The 18210-nt window shown below is 43.0% G+C and overlaps 1 protein-coding gene across 1 annotated transcript; it reads left to right on the top strand.

Moving 5' to 3' along the window:
• Positions 1-8406: 8406 nt before the first annotated feature.
• atp1b1b (ATPase Na+/K+ transporting subunit beta 1b) lies at positions 8407-16075 on the top strand. The gene is made up of 6 exons (XM_075477456.1): positions 8407-8616; positions 10711-10839; positions 12468-12623; positions 13661-13845; positions 14248-14331; positions 14456-16075. The coding sequence occupies exons 1-6, from the start codon at positions 8526-8528 to the stop codon at positions 14714-14716; spliced, it is 906 nt and encodes a 301-aa protein (XP_075333571.1). The 5' UTR covers positions 8407-8525; the 3' UTR covers positions 14717-16075.
• Positions 16076-18210: the final 2135 nt, after the last annotated feature.

Below are 18210 nucleotides of genomic sequence, written 5' to 3'. Positions count from 1 at the left end.
AACATGATTGTGCAGCATTATCTTATCTAAACATTGACTACCCATCAGAGGCCAATATGTTTTTGTTAGATGTCTCATATTTTGATTCCTAGAGTTTCTAAAAGTAGAATGGGAGGAAGAGATTTTAGTTATCAGGGCCCTCTCTTGTGTAACCACATGCTAGTATATGTCCGGGAAACAGACACCCTCTCCAAAAAGGACAAACTTTCCTTTTTGGTAAAGCTTATTGTTAGGGATGGCTCAGGTGACCCTGAAACATGACATAGATATGCTGCTATAGGCCTAGACTGCTGGGGGACCTCCCATGATGCACCTCTCCTCCCTCTGCTCTCTTTACTCTCCATGTACATGTGACATTATTGTTGTCATTAACTACTGTTTCAATTCCTCAGCAGGTATCCCTGGTCTGGTGTTATGGCTCTTGTTTTCCCCTCTTTGGTGTCATATCAACACAGTGGTAAACATGGACCTGTCTTAACCTTTTTGAGATGAAAGAGTAAAACGTCTGACATCTGATATATGTCTTTTTCTTGAAATATGATTGTAAATTGAACTCACCTCGTCGTTATTTTGAACTATAAACAGGATATGTATTGGAACACCAGGATGAGTTGTATTTTAACCACGAGGAAAGCAGTCAAAGATCAACTCAAAGAACAATTATTTGAGTTGATTTCAACTCACATTTATTCTAAAGTCCATATCATGCTCTTGTTGGTGGTGTGATATAGAACATCTTTTTCATGAGGGTGTCACACCCATGGACTCACGTTTTTGGTTTTCATGTTCTAGGTTATGTTTGTGTCACTCCATGTTTAGTTTTTGCCATTTTAGTTTCCCTGCACTCCGTTTATCAGTCTCACCCACTTCACCTGTGTTTTTTCCCTCAGCTGCACTCACTCTCCAATCACTCTCACTCCCTATTTAGTTTCCTGCCTCCCCTTTCAGTTTGGCCGGATCTTTGTTGCTGTTAGTTGTCATGCCACGTTTCCACGCCACGTTTTCGTCAAAGCTAAGTATTTATTCCATGCCATGTCCTTGTTCTTTTGTTTTGTTTATAGCTCCGTTTTTCTCCGGCTCTGCCGCGTTTTATGTTGTTACTTTGCTTTTTGTTAATAAATCTACCTTTACTTTTTGAAAGTCCGCATCCGTGTCCTCCCCTTCTACACCCACACCTGACAGAAAGATCCGGCCAGAAATGGACGCGGCGGACGAAGACGCATTCTGGAGGCTGGTCACAAAGTTCTGGTGCTGCTTGGCCCGGGACGGCACCGCCTGGCAGCAATTAAACGTGGCTGATGACCTGGTGGACTTCTTTTTAAAGAAACAGGTCCTCCGGCACTTGCCGGATGTGGCAGACATCTGGGCGGAGGTCATGAGCGTGCAGCGCTCAGCAACCCAGGACATTTTCGGCTTGGAGCCACACCAGGTAACCATGCTGTACAGCTTCTCCTCAGCCACAGTCACCAGAGCCCCAGCGGTTCCAGAGCTGGCCCCGGCCCCAGCGGTTCCAGAGCTGGCCCCGGCCCCAGCGGTTCCAGAGCTGGCCCCGGCCCCAGCGGTTCCAGAGCTGGCCCCGGCCCCAGCGGTTCCAGAGCTGGCCCCGGCCCCAGCGGTTCCAGAGCTGGCCCCGGCCCCAGCGGTTCCAGAGGCCACAGGGCCTGACCACGAGGCCACAGGGCCTGACCACGACCAAGAGGCTTTAGGGCCTGACCACGAGGCCACCGGGCCTGACCACGAGGCCACAGGGCCTGACCACGACCAAGAGGCCTCCGGGCCTGACCATAAGGCGGCAGAGCCTGACATGGACTCACCGGTTCGAGCCCCTCCCTCCCACCCCAAGACTTTGGGGATGTCTGGGATCCATCCCTTGAAGGGGGGGCTCCCCCCCCCCGTCGGAGGTCCGTCCGACCGTGGGACAGTCCCCGCCTCCTGCTGCCACGCCACGGGATGTCTGGCCGCCCGCCAGACCACCGCCTCCTGCTGCCACGCCACGAGATGTCTGGCCGCCCGCCAGACCACCGCCTCCTGCTGCCACGCCACGAGATGTCTGGCCGCCCGCCAGACCACCGCCTCCTGCTGCCACGCCACGGGATGTCTGGCCGCCCGCCAGACCACCGCCTCCTGCTGCCACGCCACGAGATGTCTGGCCGCCCGCCAGACCACCGCCTCCTGCTGCCACGTCATCGGGGGTCTGGGCGTCCGCCGGACCACCGCCGTCTCCTGCCGCCACGCCGACGGAAGTCTGGGCGTCCGCCAGACCACCGCCTGTTCCCGCTATGCCATCTGCGGTCTGGGCGTCCGCCAGACCACTGCCTCCTGCTGCCCGAAGCCGGTACCACACACCCGTTTCTGGTCCCCGGCCTGACCGGCTTCGAGCCCCTCCCCCCCACCCTCGGATTTCTTAAGGGGTTGTCTGGGATCCACCCCTTGAGGGGGGGGCTCTGTCACACCCATGGACTCACGTTTTTGGTTTTCATGTTCTAGGTTATGTTTGTGTCACTCCATGTTTAGTTTTTGCCATTTTAGTTTCCCTGCACTCCGTTTATCAGTCTCACCCACTTCACCTGTGTTTTTTCCCTCAGCTGCACTCACTCTCCAATCACTCTCACTCCCTATTTAGTTTCCTGCCTCCCCTTTCAGTTTGGCCGGATCTTTGTTGCTGTTAGTTGTCATGCCACGTTTCCACGCCACGTTTTCGTCAAAGCTAAGTATTTATTCCATGCCATGTCCTTGTTCTTTTGTTTTGTTTATAGCTCCGTTTTTCTCCGGCTCTGCCGCGTTTTATGTTGTTACTTTGCTTTTTGTTAATAAATCTACCTTTACTTTTTGAAAGTCCGCATCCGTGTCCTCCCCTTCTACACCCACACCTGACGGAGGGTTTTATGGCACTTGAGATAAAAAATATAGAACATCTTTTTCATGAGGGTTTTATGGCACTTAAGATAAAAAATGAAGGTGAGGTGCCTGAAAAATTATTTCTCACCTGGGTTACTGTCCCCACTGGCGCCTCTTTACTGTCCCCTGCGTGTGTGTCTGTGCATGTGAGTCAAACCTGGAAAGACTCATTGCAGTTTGTGACTGTCGTGAAATGTGATCTATTAATTAGGTCTTTAATTGTGGACACAGCATGGTGTAGTTTTATACCCCTTTTCTTTCACTCAACTTTTCTTTCTTTGACTGTTTGGCTAGGTTTAAACACAAATTGTATAGGGAAACCAAGAATACAGGTTTGTCTTTAGATAGACCCTCTTACAACAGTGGCCAGCTTACATCAAAAGTGTCCATTTTCTTGCATATGGGTGGTGACTCCCAGTCTATTTGCTCATTAAACAGAATGAGCTGGAATCATATACACACACAAAAAAAAACTTTGCCATGAGACCATGAGTGTGTTCAAATAGGAAGGAGAGGCTGCAACATGACAATAACTGAACCCAAAACATGCTGAACATCAGGATTTTGTTCTCTTCTTTCGTCCAAAACTCTGTGAGAAAAAAAAGAGGCTAAGTTGGAACATCCATGAAGCAGAACTGTGTGCACTGCTGTCTATTTATTCAATGACACAATCTGGAAAATATACATGCCAAATTAAGACCACATTTTTTTGTAAGAGGTTATCCCTTAAATAATTTGATTGCAGTTTACTCCTATTGCTTTCCAGCTTAAAGAAAACAAACATGTTTCACGTATTAGTTCCTCAGTAAAATGTATGCACTCTGTCTTTGAAGCAAACTGTCCTTCAAAACTGTGTCTTTGAAGCTCAGTTTGAAGCACAGAGAATTTACACTGTATGTTTGTGGGCTATATTATGTAGTGTTACCTGGTTTTGTATAGAATCTAATGGAAATGTGTACATGCCAACAAGCTAAACTAGGTTCATGACGAAGAGTTTTTCTCCTCACTGTCGCTAAGTGCTTGATTGAGCAATAGTAACCAAATTTACCGGAGGTAAACTGAATAAATACTATGCTAGCTAAAAAAAATTGGCTGTTACCAGGATCTAGGATGAGCCTGTGGAGTCTCTACTCCAAAGTTCTTGCATGAGAGTCTCACACAATATTGTCCACTTCTGAGGTTTTGATCTAGAATCCAAAGTGAACTCATACAACCAGTTTTCAGTTGTTTCCAAGGAAAGGACATAACGGGATTCTACCACTTAGGTCAGACTACTTGGTATCTTTACCTCAGACAGGTTGTTTACTATGGAATGGATAAACCTGGTTTCATCAGTGTTACATGTATGCAGCACAGAAGCAACTTGCATTGTTATAAATGGGATATCTGCAGGCCCAGAACAGGTCCCTTTCACCTTGAGACTGCCCGTCCCCACACATCATTACACACCACACGTGTTTGTTTTGTACACATGCTGACAAAAAGGTAGCAGTTGTGACTAGGCGTGGTCACTGTCAGACACCAGGCTGTATCATTAAAAAAACGTCATGGTTTTATCCCTCTGCCTGGCCAACAAACCCTGCTTCTGTGAGTACAGTGTGGTGGTTACTTTCAAATTAACACTATAACATAAACACAGGAAATGAGGATTGTAGTTGTGCAAATTATGGCTGACTTTAGATTAAGCCAAGCACAGAGCAAGAGCATGGTTCTCAGCAATCATCAGAGCAAGTCTCAACCGGTCTGGAACAGCAAACACACTATATTGCCCAAATTATCTACAGTATGGGGTTTGATATGACGTCGGCCCACCCTTTGCAGCTATAACAGCTTCAACTATTCTGGGCAAGCTTTCCACAAGGTTTAGGAGTGTGTTTATGGGAATTTTTGACCATTCTTCCAGAAGCGCATTCGTGAGGTCAGACACTGATGTTGAACGATGATGATTTGTCACTCCAGAGAAAGCGTCTCCCCATTCCATGAAGCTCTCTACGCACTGTTCTTGAGCTAATCTGAAGGCCTCATGAAGTTTGGAGGTCTGTAGCAACTGAGTCTACAGAAAGCTGGGGACCTCTGCGCACTATGCGCCTCAGCATCCATTGACCCCGCTCTGTCTTTTTACATGGCCTACCACTTCGTGGCTGAGTTGCTGTTGTTCCCAATCGCTTCCACTTTGTTATAATACCAGTGACAGCTGACTGTGGAATATTTAGTAGCAAGGAAATTTCACGACTGGACTTGTTGCCCAGATGGCATCCTATCACGGTACCACGCTGGAATTCACTGAGCTCCTCCTGAGAGCAACCTATTCTTTCACAAATGTTTGTAGAAGCAGTCTGCATGCCTAGGTGCTTGGATTTAGACACCTGTGGCCATGGAAGTGAGCACCTGAATTGAATTATTTGGATGGGTGAGCGAATACTTTTGGCAATATAGTGTAAGTGGGAGATACAAGAACAACCACTACTGAAAGAAAGTTTGAAGGGATAGTTCGCCTCTTTTGACATGAAGCTGTATGACATCACATATTAGCAATATCATTTATGAACATTGACTTACCCCCCTGCTGCGTCCTGTGAGCCGAGTTCCAGACAAGTTTTGGCGTTGACGAAGGTAGTCCGGCTAGTTTGCTGGGGTCCCGAAAATAAAGCGTCTTGCTTCTCAAAACAATATGCGTTCAAAAGAGTAATACGTTTGCATCACAAAATCGTCCCTCCAGAAAAAGTCAGACCTCACAATCGCTTGGCGCTATTTTTGCCTCCCTTCATATCAATGCGTTCAGCCACCTGCCGATAGCCGCACCTGTTACTGTGTTTCCTGCTTGGAAGCAGGGGACTGCTCGGTCTGCACTTCGGTCAGCACGGTCTACACAGCACGCAGTGATACGAAGGGAGAGAGAAATAGCGCCAAGCGATTGTGAGGTCTGACTTTTTCTGGAGGGACGAGTTTGTGATGCAAATGTATTACTCTTTTGAACGCATATTGTTTTGAGAAGCAAGACGCTTTATTTTCGGGACCCCAGCCAACTAGCCGGACTACCTTCGTCAACCCCAAAACGAGGCTGGAACTCGGCTCACAGGACGCAGCAGGGGGTAAGAAGATGTTCATAAATGATATTGCTAATATGGGATGTCATACAGCTTCATGTCAAAAGAGGCGAACTATCCCTTTAAGCAGTCATCAGAAAAAAATATAAATCATTGCAGCAAATAATAAAATATTTTACTACAGTTACTTCAAACCATCTTTCTACTAACAGAAGATTAATACTGAATTCTCACATGTGGAATTCCCTATATTATAGACCTGAGAAATGTTAAGAATTATTAGGAAACTTTTTTTGGGGTTATTTTTTAGAAAATACAATTTGAAGGAAGATAATTAATTGCATATTATGCATGAATAGTACATCCGTTAAATCTGCTTCCAACACTCTAGGAAAGACAAAAAGTCCCATAAACATCAGACTGTATCAGTGGAAATTGCACAAGTTTTTGTTCCAATGATACAGGTAAACATATGATTTGATAAAAATGATGAAACGAACCAGAAAATTCTATAATTTCATGCATCATTGAAAATGATTTACTTTCCATCGATACTTAGTGCTTTGCTTAGTGTGGGAAGCAAACCACAAAGTATTAAGTGTCACATCATCTCTCCTTTTTGTCTCCTTATCACATCCTCATATGTAACTGGATGTAAAAAAAGGTGAAACGGCACTCATTTTGTGTAGGAATCAAACCATACTGCAAGTAGCCATATTATTAAGAAGAAAGTGTGGTATCTTTTTAATAGTTATTTGATCTAATGTTTGTTAATTTGAGAATTTGATGGGGATTAATTTGGAGTTAGTTTGGTTTCAATCACATCAAGACAAGTAGAAAAATGAGACACTTTTGCAATTGAACTAGTTTTGCCCTTGAGGTGATATTTAAAGGTAAAACTACCATGTGCAAAATCCTGGTGATCCCCACCTAGACACACGTTTGCATTAAAAAAAAATGCACACAGCTCATTAAACCAGGATGGCATGAAACGTGTGCCAGCAATAAGTTTTGAACATAACAACACAGACAATGTGAACGGGTTTCATTTCCAATTATATGCATTCTTGGCTATTCTGTGTAACTAGAGCTTATTATCTCTGAGGTGTGAGAGGGTGGCTGAGAGAAGAGGTTCCCTGTACACAACCACTCAGGACACCCCACAAATTGCTGGGAAAAGACAAGAAAGTGAGCCACACAAGTATTAGCTGAATGAACTTCTGATGGGAATGAAGTGACTGTATTGTTTGGGGAGTAATGACTGTTTTAGTGGAACCAGCGTCACTAACAATTGTAGGTTTGTTCCCTGTAATCTAGCCTTGTGTGCCTTGTCATAGTTGGCAGGTAGTGATTTCACCTGAACCGTCATGTTACATTACAAATCTTGAGCTACTTCAACGAGACATAGAATGATCTGATTTTGTAAACTGGGATGAGTTGTTGTGCTCTTTTGTTTTCCTCTGAGGGAATTCTTTCTCTTCGTGGGAGCTTAGGGCGTTATCGCAGGACTCCTTGTCATGCTGAACAATGAATTTGGGTGAAATCAAGTGGCTGTGTGATGAAGGAGATTCTAAACATTTCAAGTGGCTCAAAATGTTTACACTATACTGTATTTTGCTTTGTTGTGCACTTCACAAAGTTTTATCAATTACACGCACAGTGACATTGAGGCAAGTGGAAATGTAACCTCCCGTCACAAAAACCGAAGAATAATGCTGTTTTAGAGGAGTGAAATGTACAGTAGTCGCCCACATGCAACTTTGTGTATGTTTGTGAGAGAGACGTTTTGAACTGACAGTATTTGTGAAAAAGTCGAAAGGTTTTAAAAAATGAAATAAAACGCTGGATTATCTCACGTGGTGTGTGTGTTTGAGAGCATTTTGTCTATGTACAGTAAAAATGCATGTCAAATTGGTTAGGAGTTGTTGTTTTTTTTAATTACGTGTTTAATTCAGTGTTTGAACATGGTGTGACTGGTGAAATGTATATACAGTACCTTACCAAAACAGGGAATTGTGTGCAAGGGTGTTGGACAAGTACTTGGCCCCTCTATGAACACTGTGGCCCCTTAATGGCCCCTTACTCAGAAATATCATTGCTGTTCAGTACTGGAACAACTTTTTTCAAATTCAGTGTCAGCAATATTGTTATTGGACATAGGATATATTTTATCTGCAAACCTCAGACAACGGACTGGTAATACCATCTGATTCTACATGCCTTATATAGATAGATAGATAGATAGATAGGGAATATATATATATATACTGTATATATATATATATTTAAATATATATATATATACTGTATATTTATATATATGCTTACGCTGTCAGGCAGTCTTCCTGTCGTCAGAGCTACGCACGGCTTCTCCGCTCCCTAATTGGCCCCCGCCACTCCGTCCTACCACTTGGTAACTTTTTTAAGGGTTTTCGGGCGGAGTCAAGAGCAACTGATTATATAGGGAAGAATCCACACGAGACTCAGCCCGGTACCTCTCAGTCGAGGTTTGACTTGAGCAGCAGAAGGGGAGAATCCGCCGAAGACCGCCCAGTAGAACCTTACGGGAAATAAGTCAAGATGCCTTCAAATAAAGACGATGGCGGATGGAAGAAGTTTGTGTGGGACTCAGAGAAAGGAGAGCTGCTCGGTCGCACGGGAAGCAGTTGGTGTAAGTATGTTTGCCAGCTCGCCGGCCCGGTTTATTCATTCGTTTCTTTCTTTCTTTATTTGATTATTCTTAGTAGAATTGTTGGCGCGCGCGCTCCAGGTTGAGGGGGCGCCGAGTGTTTCAGTCCACCTGTTTGATTTGACTTTGCGGCTTTTTTGGAACAGACATTGCGTCATTGTATATCTGATATGTTTCTCGCGACTCCGGCGTCCTTGGAGCTCAACAGTCCATATATGAATTATGTCCAAGTTAGTTTGTGTTACAAAGCAGTTAAATGGAGGTTGTGGCTGGTCCCATTGTGCATGTACAGCGCGTAGACACTGCGGTGCAACGAGACGGTGGGTAGCGCGCGAGCGAGCGAGCGAACCTCTGTCTCGTGCACAGTGGCTTTTTGTTTGAGAAACGTCAAGTTGTCTTTTTAACAGTGACTGAAGAAGTAGTCAAAGGGTTAAAAATGCATCATAGTCCAAGGTTAGTCAAGGTGACAAGGCCCGCTCACATATGGAGGGAACTATTGATCCGTGTCGGGTGGCGGTGCTCAGATGTCACTGTAATATAAGGAACAATGCAACTGATTAACTTGTTCGACCTTTCTTCTCCTGTTTCTCTCGCAGCGGAAGTGCGCATGTCCTTGTACTTTTTTTTTTTTTTTTTTTCTTCTCTCAATGTCGCCGTAGTCGCTGCGTCTCCACACCAAACACCTGGGTAAAGCAGGTGTTTTCGGTGCCACCATGTTTGCTCAGCGTCGTGCCTCAGCGAGTTTTAACGGGCCGCTGCGCGAGCCCCGCTGAGGCTGCAGTTTGCAGCTCTCTGGGGTCAGTTGTCCTTCGGAGGTCACCTGAAAGTGCTGATGCTCATGGGGAATCTGCCATGCGCAGTGCCGCGTTTGAGGGTTGTGATGAAATGACATCCGGTCTGATGAGGGAACACCTCAACGAATTTCATCTTGAAAGGAAATTTTACACGCCTTTACACATTCTCAATATATCCACAAGTGAAAACTAAATGGCCTTTTGTGCAGCGTTTCAGATTCTGTGATGAGGTGCTGTAGATGTCATTGAAATGTCACGTTTGCTTTGCCTTAAAGTCATAATGTCCTTGCATCTCACCAGCTCGGGTAATGTATGTCGCTTTAATCCGGCCATGTCGTTGACCTGATGACATTGCTTCATGCAGCAATAAAAATAAAAAAAAAATAAAGAGTGGGAGGAAAATCTCATTGTTGAATCTATATCTTGGTAGCTGCATGGCTATCTTCAGTCATATTTCATATAGTTCTATCCAAAACAGATGACAGACTTGGATAAAGAAGCTTTCACACTTGGATTGTTCGCACATGAAAACCCCTATTTAGCCCCCCCCCCCCCCTTTTTTTTTTTTTTTTTTTTTTTTTTTTAAACATCTTGCATCATTTTCTTGCACAAGTAGAAACAAATTAGTCAAATCTGAAAGAAGTTTTTATACCCTTTTTAAGCATTTAGTTGTGGCACTTTGGACAGAAGTGTGAAGATGAATGATTTATGAATCTCCACACTGCGGTTTTTTTTTTCCCTGCTTTTGTACCTGCATACTTATTCAGACTCTGTGTAGGAAAAGAGGGATCACATTTTCTGCCTGAAGCCTACCGTTGCCGTCTTCATTCCTCCGAATTCTTGATGCGCCGTTGTTCCCCACAAAAGTGGCTCGCCAATTTTCTGAGGAGGGATGCTGGTGGACTGAACCGACCTGTCGCATCAGAATTGCACACGGGCAGTTTGTTGCCGTTCATCTTTGGTGGGAATATAGCTTTAGTGACCTGGGCTTTCTTTTTATTTTGACAGCTTTTCATAGATCCCGACAATAAAACGGTAGTTCTAGGAACTTGAAGTGCTGTGGACCATATTCTTGACAGGGCTTTGGAGTTTCAATGCCAAATTTTAGGTGATAAGATTTTAGCCCTTTTTGCATTTCATGGACATTTGTCTCTAAATGTAATGACCAAGCTGTGATCTAAAGCATTTTGTGTTTGTGTCATAGCTGAAGAAGATTGTGCAGTTCAATCTTTGTAGCTCAGTGTACAGAACTGTACTGATGCATTCCTTATCTTCTCCGCAGTTAAAATTTTGGTGTTCTATGTCATCTTCTATGGGTGCCTGGCTGGGATATTCATCGGCACAATTCAAGCCTTGTTGCTCACCCTGAGTGACTACAAGCCCACCTGGCAGGACAGAGTTGCACCCCCTGGTAAGAACTGCCTCCCGCTTCATCTCTGTCTGTTCACTCCCAGTAACCCAGCAGTGGATTGACATTGCTGAGTAAAGTACAAATGAGGAGACGTATAGCTTATATGTGAACGTTATTTTCCCCCAAAGAAACTGCAGCTGAGTTTTTGTAATTTTATGCGCTCGTGATGCTCGCTGTCGCATCACAAGCAGGCTTTTTGCTGACCTTGCTGATCATTTTTCAACAGCCTCAGGAAGAAAGCTAATCTAAAAAAAAAAAAAAAACGGTCAAGCAATTCAATATTCATATTGGGTGCCGGGTTTCAAACTATTTGATTTTGACACTTAATTCAAATAAATTGGACTATCCGGGACTTGCCTTATTCATGATAGTCTGATGCAGTGGCTTCTGAGGCTGATTTTCAACTCACTCACATGCTACATGGTGGAGTTTCTGTCATGAGTTTAGCAAATGCATGTAAAGAGACGTCACTGCAAGGTCATCGACGCTCCAGAGTGACATTTTGTCACTGGAACTTAACTTGAAGTAAAGAGGCACCCCCAGTTGTCTAGTTTGTTCTAAGTGGAACAAACTGCCAGTGGAGATTAAACTTTCACCAAATGGAGACATTTTTAAATCCAGGTTAAAAACATTTCTTTTCTCATGTGTCTATGAATTAAATCTGCATGATATCTTTTAATTTATCTGGAGTGTTGCTTGTTTTTAAATTCATTGAAATGATTTTAATTGTTTCTCTTTATATTCTTTTATGTATTTTTAATGCTTCTTCCACTCCCCGCAGCAATGCTTTTATTTTATGTGAAGCACTTTGAATTGTTTTGTACATGAAATGTGCTATACAAATAAATTTGATTTGATAGTTCTCCTTTTCAGAGTTCTACATTTAAAAAGGCTGATCTATGAAAAGTATATTTCTCTATGATGGTGTGTGGGCTTACTCTGGCTTCACGTAGCTGCATATTGTTTTGTAAATCGGCTCTTCATATATCTGCTCATTTTGGTCCTGGAGCGGGCTTCCCAGTGTAAGCTCTGAGGCCTAGTTTCCAGGGCAGGCAGAGCCATCTGGGGTTTTTCAGGCCAAACGGAGTATGTGTGGGGGGAGATGCGAGAAAGGGCTTTCTGTGTTCATTTTAGGAAATTTAAACAGATTTGCTGCAGTCACTGATTTTAATCTCTAGTCAGCTGGTGATGGCTGGCACTGTTCTTAAAGTTCGGTATGTAGATAATTTAGAATAAATGAACAGAAATGTGCTCCTTTTGTGTCCAATACATTAAAGCATACCCATCAGTTTTCAGATGTCCGACATACTGCAGGTGCTGAATGTATTTCAGAGTTCCAGGAGGTAAATCTATTGGCACTGACATTGTCTGAATCTGCTTAAGTTTATAAACATGCAAAAGCTTCCCGCATTTCCAGTCAAATGGGAAGTGTCACAGTTAGTCAAGTTGACGTAAAATCTTTGTTTGTGTGCTCTTATTCCTGATACGAGTGTTCTTTTATTCACATGTTCTCTGACACGAGGATATTCATATAGGACATTTTAGTGTATTCCCTAAAGCGTGTATGGACCCTAATCATGAAGAATAATAGGAACTGCTGACTAGCAACTGTTGTGTTGTCCTTGCAGGCCTTTCACACACCCCACAAGCAGACAAATCTGAAGTTGCCTTCAACCTAAATGATGTGGGGACGTACCTGCCTTACACCAAAGCTTTGAAAGAATTTCTGGCCAAATATAACGATGATGACCAGAAAGACCAGATGAAATTTGAGGATTGTGGAGGTGAGTTTCATTCACTCAATTTCGAACTCTCTACTGAAATTTTATCTTGTGACCTGAACAGCGGGGTCAATTCAGCCAAAGCTAAGGTATGGCAAGGTCACTATAGTCATATGACTGCAGCATCAATCAATAAATATACATGCCCTGCAAATAATCACCACAAAAGTCTGCTATGTAGCTTATCTGTGTGCAAATGCAGCCTCACTCACATAGCCGCTAACACAACAATGGACTCGTCTCCGTCTCCCTGTTAGCATTAGCATTAGCGGCGGAGGTGCTGAAGTGGACAGCCTTGTTAACAGCCCGCCTTCACTACCTGGTCCTCCTTCCTCTGCCACTGGGGCAACATTGGACCCCTTTTTTTGGTGATAAATAAATCTAAAGTTTTCTGCTTCCTTTTCATATTTTACATTAAGTAGCAAACAACAAATCCCGCTAATAACATCAGCTTTGACCTCCAGGCTCCGTCATCTCGTGGGAGGAAAGGGGGGGGGGGGGGGCTGGGAGATACCACATTTCAAAAGGGGATACAAGTGTTGGGGAAGATGATACTTAGATAAATTAAATGTGTTGTTCAGAATTTCAATTGTAGTTGATTTATATATATTAAATAATAGAATAATCAATGCAAATTGACACAGTAATTCCATAAATTAATTAATTTATTTTTTTAAAAGAAAGAAAAACGAACATTTCCATTTTCCCCTGGAGCCAAGGTGTGGCAGCTGCCATACCCAATTGACGCCCATGGACCTGAATAGAAAAGGTGGTAGTGGACTACTGTACAACTTAAGAGTGCACAGTTATGATTTATGCATCCTGTAATGGGATCAAAGGCCCAGTTTAAAAATTTCTGGTCAAACATTGCAGCTTGGTTCTTAAGAGGCCAAGAAGTTTGCCTTGCACACTTTATATCAGCAAAGCCTTCCCTTGGCTTGGCCCTTTATATAAACTTATAAGTGGTCTAGGTTTAAGATGGGGACTTACTGTCACACACTCTTAACAAATCCTAACTCGTGTACCCCTGACCCTTCCAGAGGACCCTGCAGAGTACAAAAACCGAGGTGACTTGGAGAGTGACATGGGTACCAGAAAGGCCTGTCGTTTCCTTAGGTCCAGGCTGGGACCGTGCTCTGGCCTTGAGGACCCAGACTTTGGTTTCAAGGAGGGCAAGCCCTGCCTGATTGTGAAGCTCAACAGGATCGTCAACTTCCGTCCAAAGGTAACTTTGCATGTTTTATCATAAGTTTGTTTAGCTGGAAACGGCTTTAAAAAGCCTCCAAATGCCTTAAGAGAGCCCTTCCAAGCCAAGGACCCCTGGAACTGTCACGTAGATCATAATATAATTGTAGTTGGTACATAAACAACAAAATGCAGTGAGCAAAACTCCACAGGCTTCCCTATAGTTTAAGCGTTCAGAGTCAACCAGCATAGAAGGTAAAATCACTTGTCATTTACCTCCCTCCATGTTTACCACTTTATCTGACTGCTTAAGCTTTGCTGTGATGGTTGTAATATTTCCTCTGTAGCATTTCAATGGGGAGTTTGCGATGGCAGGACAGATAACTTGTTAATAAGTTAAAACCAAGTGTGCAAATAATCCTAATTTGTCTTCTTTGTTTAGCCCCCCACCTCTAATGAAAGCATTCCTGAAGATGCTCAACCCAAAGTGCAACCCAATGTGATCCCTCTCTTCTGTACCAACAAGGTACATGGTCTTATTTTCCCTTCTTTTTAATACTAATGAGCTTTATACTATTTCTTCTCAAATATTACTCTTTGTCATTCCATACTCTCTCTTTGATGATTTAATTTTTTATTTTTTTTTCCAGAGAGAGGAGGATGCTGGTAAAATCGGGGAGATAAAGTACCACGGTATAGGCGGTGGTTTTCCTTTGCAGTATTATCCCTACTACGGCAAGCGGCTGCACCCTCACTACTTGCAGCCGCTGGTGGCGCTGCAGTTCACTAATCTGACCCAGAACACTGAACTGCGCATTGAGTGCAAGGTGTATGGGGAAAACATCTACTACAATGACAAGGACCGCTACCAGGGACGCTTTGACATCAAGATCCAGATTAACAATTTATGACCGTCATCAGGACCATAGCACCTTCCTTGACTCCCCTCCCCCCTAATTATTGTGATAGATAAGTGAGGGGCTAGGTTATCACAGTTAACTCAATCACAACTAGTCTTGAATAAATAGGAGAGAAAAAAAATACTGTTAAGGGACCGATGTGTAACCTATCTGCTGTCATCTATAGCTTCTACACCTCTTTCTAGGCTTAGAGTTCAATTTAGAGGAGAGTAGCAAAAAAACTAATTCTGCTGTAAATGACTTTTCCATCAGCCATGGGACATTGTTTAAAGATAACTAACATACAATTCCATCTGACTATAGCGAGCTACGTTTGTCCCCTAAATATCGCTGCCTTGTGTGGTTACAGTGCGTAGTTTTGGAGTTAGCTGTAGTCGCAGAGCCTGGTCCTTCCAAACCATGCTACTCCTGTTTTTTTTTTTTTTTTGTTGTTGTTTTTATTTTTTTTTTCTTCTTGTGTCGGCAAGCTTTCGCAATTCTAGGTGTGCTAGCGTCTGAAATCAATGCACACTCCCATTTACTTAATGATTGAAATGGTTGGTTCACTCTTCTGATCTGTGTAAGGAAAAGGCTGCACTCCAGGAAATGTCTTTCCTCTTTTTTTTGTCTTTTACTTCTGATCATGGGATACTGTTTTGTTTTTTTTTGTTTTGTTTTTTTTTTGTTTGTTTTTTTCACAATCACTTAAATGTGTAAAAGGGTTTTATTCCTCGGTTTCATGCCTATTAACTTTGATTTTTGCCTTGAATGTAGACTTGTGTCCAGCCTGTTAGACACTTTGGCCTGCTTTCAGGGCAATGGTGCTAACTTAAGTTTTCAAGATTTCTTCTTAATGTTTTTATTTCTTTTTTCGTTGCTGGGATTTATCACAGCATTTTGGTGTAACTCTGAATGTTTTTAAACATGGTGGAAGAATTTTATATTTATGCAGATGTACATTTTGTTTCTTTGCAGAATATTGTAATGTATAAATGCAAAACCAAAGTGAGGAGTAATAGAGGGTCTTCCAGAAGTAATGCAGTACTCATTTAAAGAACGTCATCATGTTAAGTGCTAAAGTCGACGTCTTGCCTTTTCAATGGTTAACTTTCCATCTGTGTTATGACCTTGATTTCAGTTAGGAGTAGACTGAACAAGTCACAGGCAGATGAATTTCATGCAGTTAAGAAAAACATTAAAAGCTCGTGCAGAGCTCTACGACTTCAGATGACTAATGCTGGTATATTAGATATTGGTAGGATCTCATGTTGATGTAATACTCTCAACTTGACATTTAACAAACCTTTCATTAGTTCACGCAACTTCCATTTTCATCAACGATGGAAACAAATAAAGTCAAAGTGAACCTTTCTCCTGCTTTTTATTTATTTATTTTTTTTTTACACCCACTCAAAGAAACCTCTTCTCCCGACAGAGAATTATTATACAAGGTTAATGCAGTGGGCAGGAATGACCTCTTGTACCAGTTATTGTAGTGCAGCTGAAAAAGCTTCCAATAAAACACACTGATATGCTGTGAAGGGGTAGCCTGGCGACGCCATCCTACGTACTTCCGCCCAAAGATTTTGGCTCCGCACATAGTCTGGCCAAATCCCCCTACCTCGGTTCGCTCAGTGTTTTGCCAATCAGCAAACAGTTGCGAGTGGTGACGCAGAACTCACGCGCGGAGTCCATTGTAGTCCATATAATTGTAGTTCAACCACAGCGGAAATAAACATGGCGACGGAAGAACGCTAGAAGCTATCCATGAAGTTGTCTCAACTCTGGAGAGCATTACACAATTAAAACGAGAGCAAGAGGAATGCCTCGTCAATTTTGTTAGTGGCAAGGATGTCGTAGCTCTCCTTCCAACTGGCTTTGGGAAAAGTTTGATTTCTCAAATGGTACCGGTATAATGAAAGCGGATGTGGGAAGCGTGATTCGCGAGCTAGAGCCTCGCGAGAGTAAGCATGAAACTCGGCGCATAACCGACGTCATTTCTAAACATTATGATTGGTTAAGGGAACTCCGTTACTCCAATGAATTTAAGTTGCTGGGTAAGGTCCCGCCTTCCATGGAAACGGATTCCTCTTGGGTTTTCCCAGACTGTTTGACAGAGTCAACAGTCGGCTTTCGCCCAGGCTAGTGAAGGGGATGATTCACATCAAGATAATGGACAACACTCGAGGGTCTCTATATAGCAGACCCCAGCACCCCAGACCGGTTCTGAATTTGCTGCAGAACATATTGCACTTCAAACACACTTTTGCTGAAAACATTTAAGGATCTGGAGATTTGACATCCTAGTTTTAGTGCTGCAATTCCATGTGCAGACTCCACCGCATCCAACTCTCCTACCAGGATTAGTAGCGTATTCCTGGTCCTCTGAAAATATAAAATCATCTCCATTTTTTTCTTTCATGGTCCAGATGAGGGGACTGTTCCAAAGACTAAACATAGTTTGCTGCCCTTAGTTGTTGGGAGTCGAGCAGTTATCTTGGGTATGTTGTCTGTGGCTCACGTGGTACAACAAACACTGTAAAGAGTCTACATGCCAACAGGCCCAAGTGTCATTCTGAACCAGGGCCATGTAAGGCCCTCTCATGTGTTGTATGATGGTTTTCTAGATCAGATGTTAAAGTTAACTGTCACAAAAATGCCCTGATTTGCATTTTGCAAACTTCATTTTGTTGATGAAGTACTTGTCCAATGACAGTCTAATTTAAAAGCTAATAATAACTTAAAAGTAAACAAAAGCTGCTTTCCCTACAACCTCGGTGATCTTGATCAAAGAGTTTTTTTTAGCACTGGGAGGAGCTGATCATGAGCCAAAGTATGAACGATGTGTATCAAACAAAATGACATATTTTTGCCTGGCCCTTCCATAATTGTTTCTGACTACACAAATACAAAAAGTATTTACTTTGTAGATTTAAACACCATCAGAATATTTGTAGTATCAGCCTGAGTCCAACAATGTGAACACCTCTGCTCTTCCCGTTCTGTGTGACAAAATTCAATCCTTCGCCTTTTCCTCTCTGGGCACAGAGACGAATGAATGAACCGTTGTTAGCTTAAGTCTTAAGAGGAGGAGCAGATTGACTCGACCATTTCTGTTACTGTGAAGTCATTCTACTCTCAGTGTGCTGCCAGGAGGGGGCTACAGGATTTGGTTGCAGACATGTCTCTGTAATTACAGAAGGTAGTCACTGTGTAGCAGCTAACATGGGGATGTTGTTTCAGACATCACCAGAGAGAGGGAATAAGGTTTCCAAAAGCCACAAGCCCCATCAGAACCAAACAGACAGACAGACAGCCTTTCTATTATCTGGGCCCAGCTGCTTGTGATCTCAGTTTATTATCTTTACAAGCATGGTATATGATGTCCAAGTAACCCCCAAAAACTGGGGATATAAAAAAAAGAAGAGGTTTTTTTTCAGCTTTTCTGATATTTCTTTTCTATGATTGATAAGATAATCCTTATAATCACAAATCTAAATGGGAGG

The sequence above is a fragment of the Odontesthes bonariensis genome, chromosome 11 (genome assembly GCF_027942865.1).
Source record: "Odontesthes bonariensis isolate fOdoBon6 chromosome 11, fOdoBon6.hap1, whole genome shotgun sequence".
Taxonomy (NCBI): domain Eukaryota; kingdom Metazoa; phylum Chordata; class Actinopteri; order Atheriniformes; family Atherinopsidae; genus Odontesthes; species Odontesthes bonariensis.
Note: the sequence above shows the minus strand (reverse complement) of the source record. Positions and strands in the feature narration are given on the sequence as shown.

Coding starts and splice junctions, on each gene's coding strand:
- atp1b1b (XM_075477456.1), top strand. CDS start 8,526: ATGCCTTCAAATAAAGACGATGGCGGATGGAAGAAGTTTGTGTGGGAC. Junction 8,617..10,710: donor TCGCACGGGAAGCAGTTGGT/GTAAGTATGTTT, acceptor TCTTCTCCGCAG/TTAAAATTTTGGTGTTCTAT. Junction 12,624..13,660: donor GAAATTTGAGGATTGTGGAG/GTGAGTTTCATT, acceptor TGACCCTTCCAG/AGGACCCTGCAGAGTACAAA.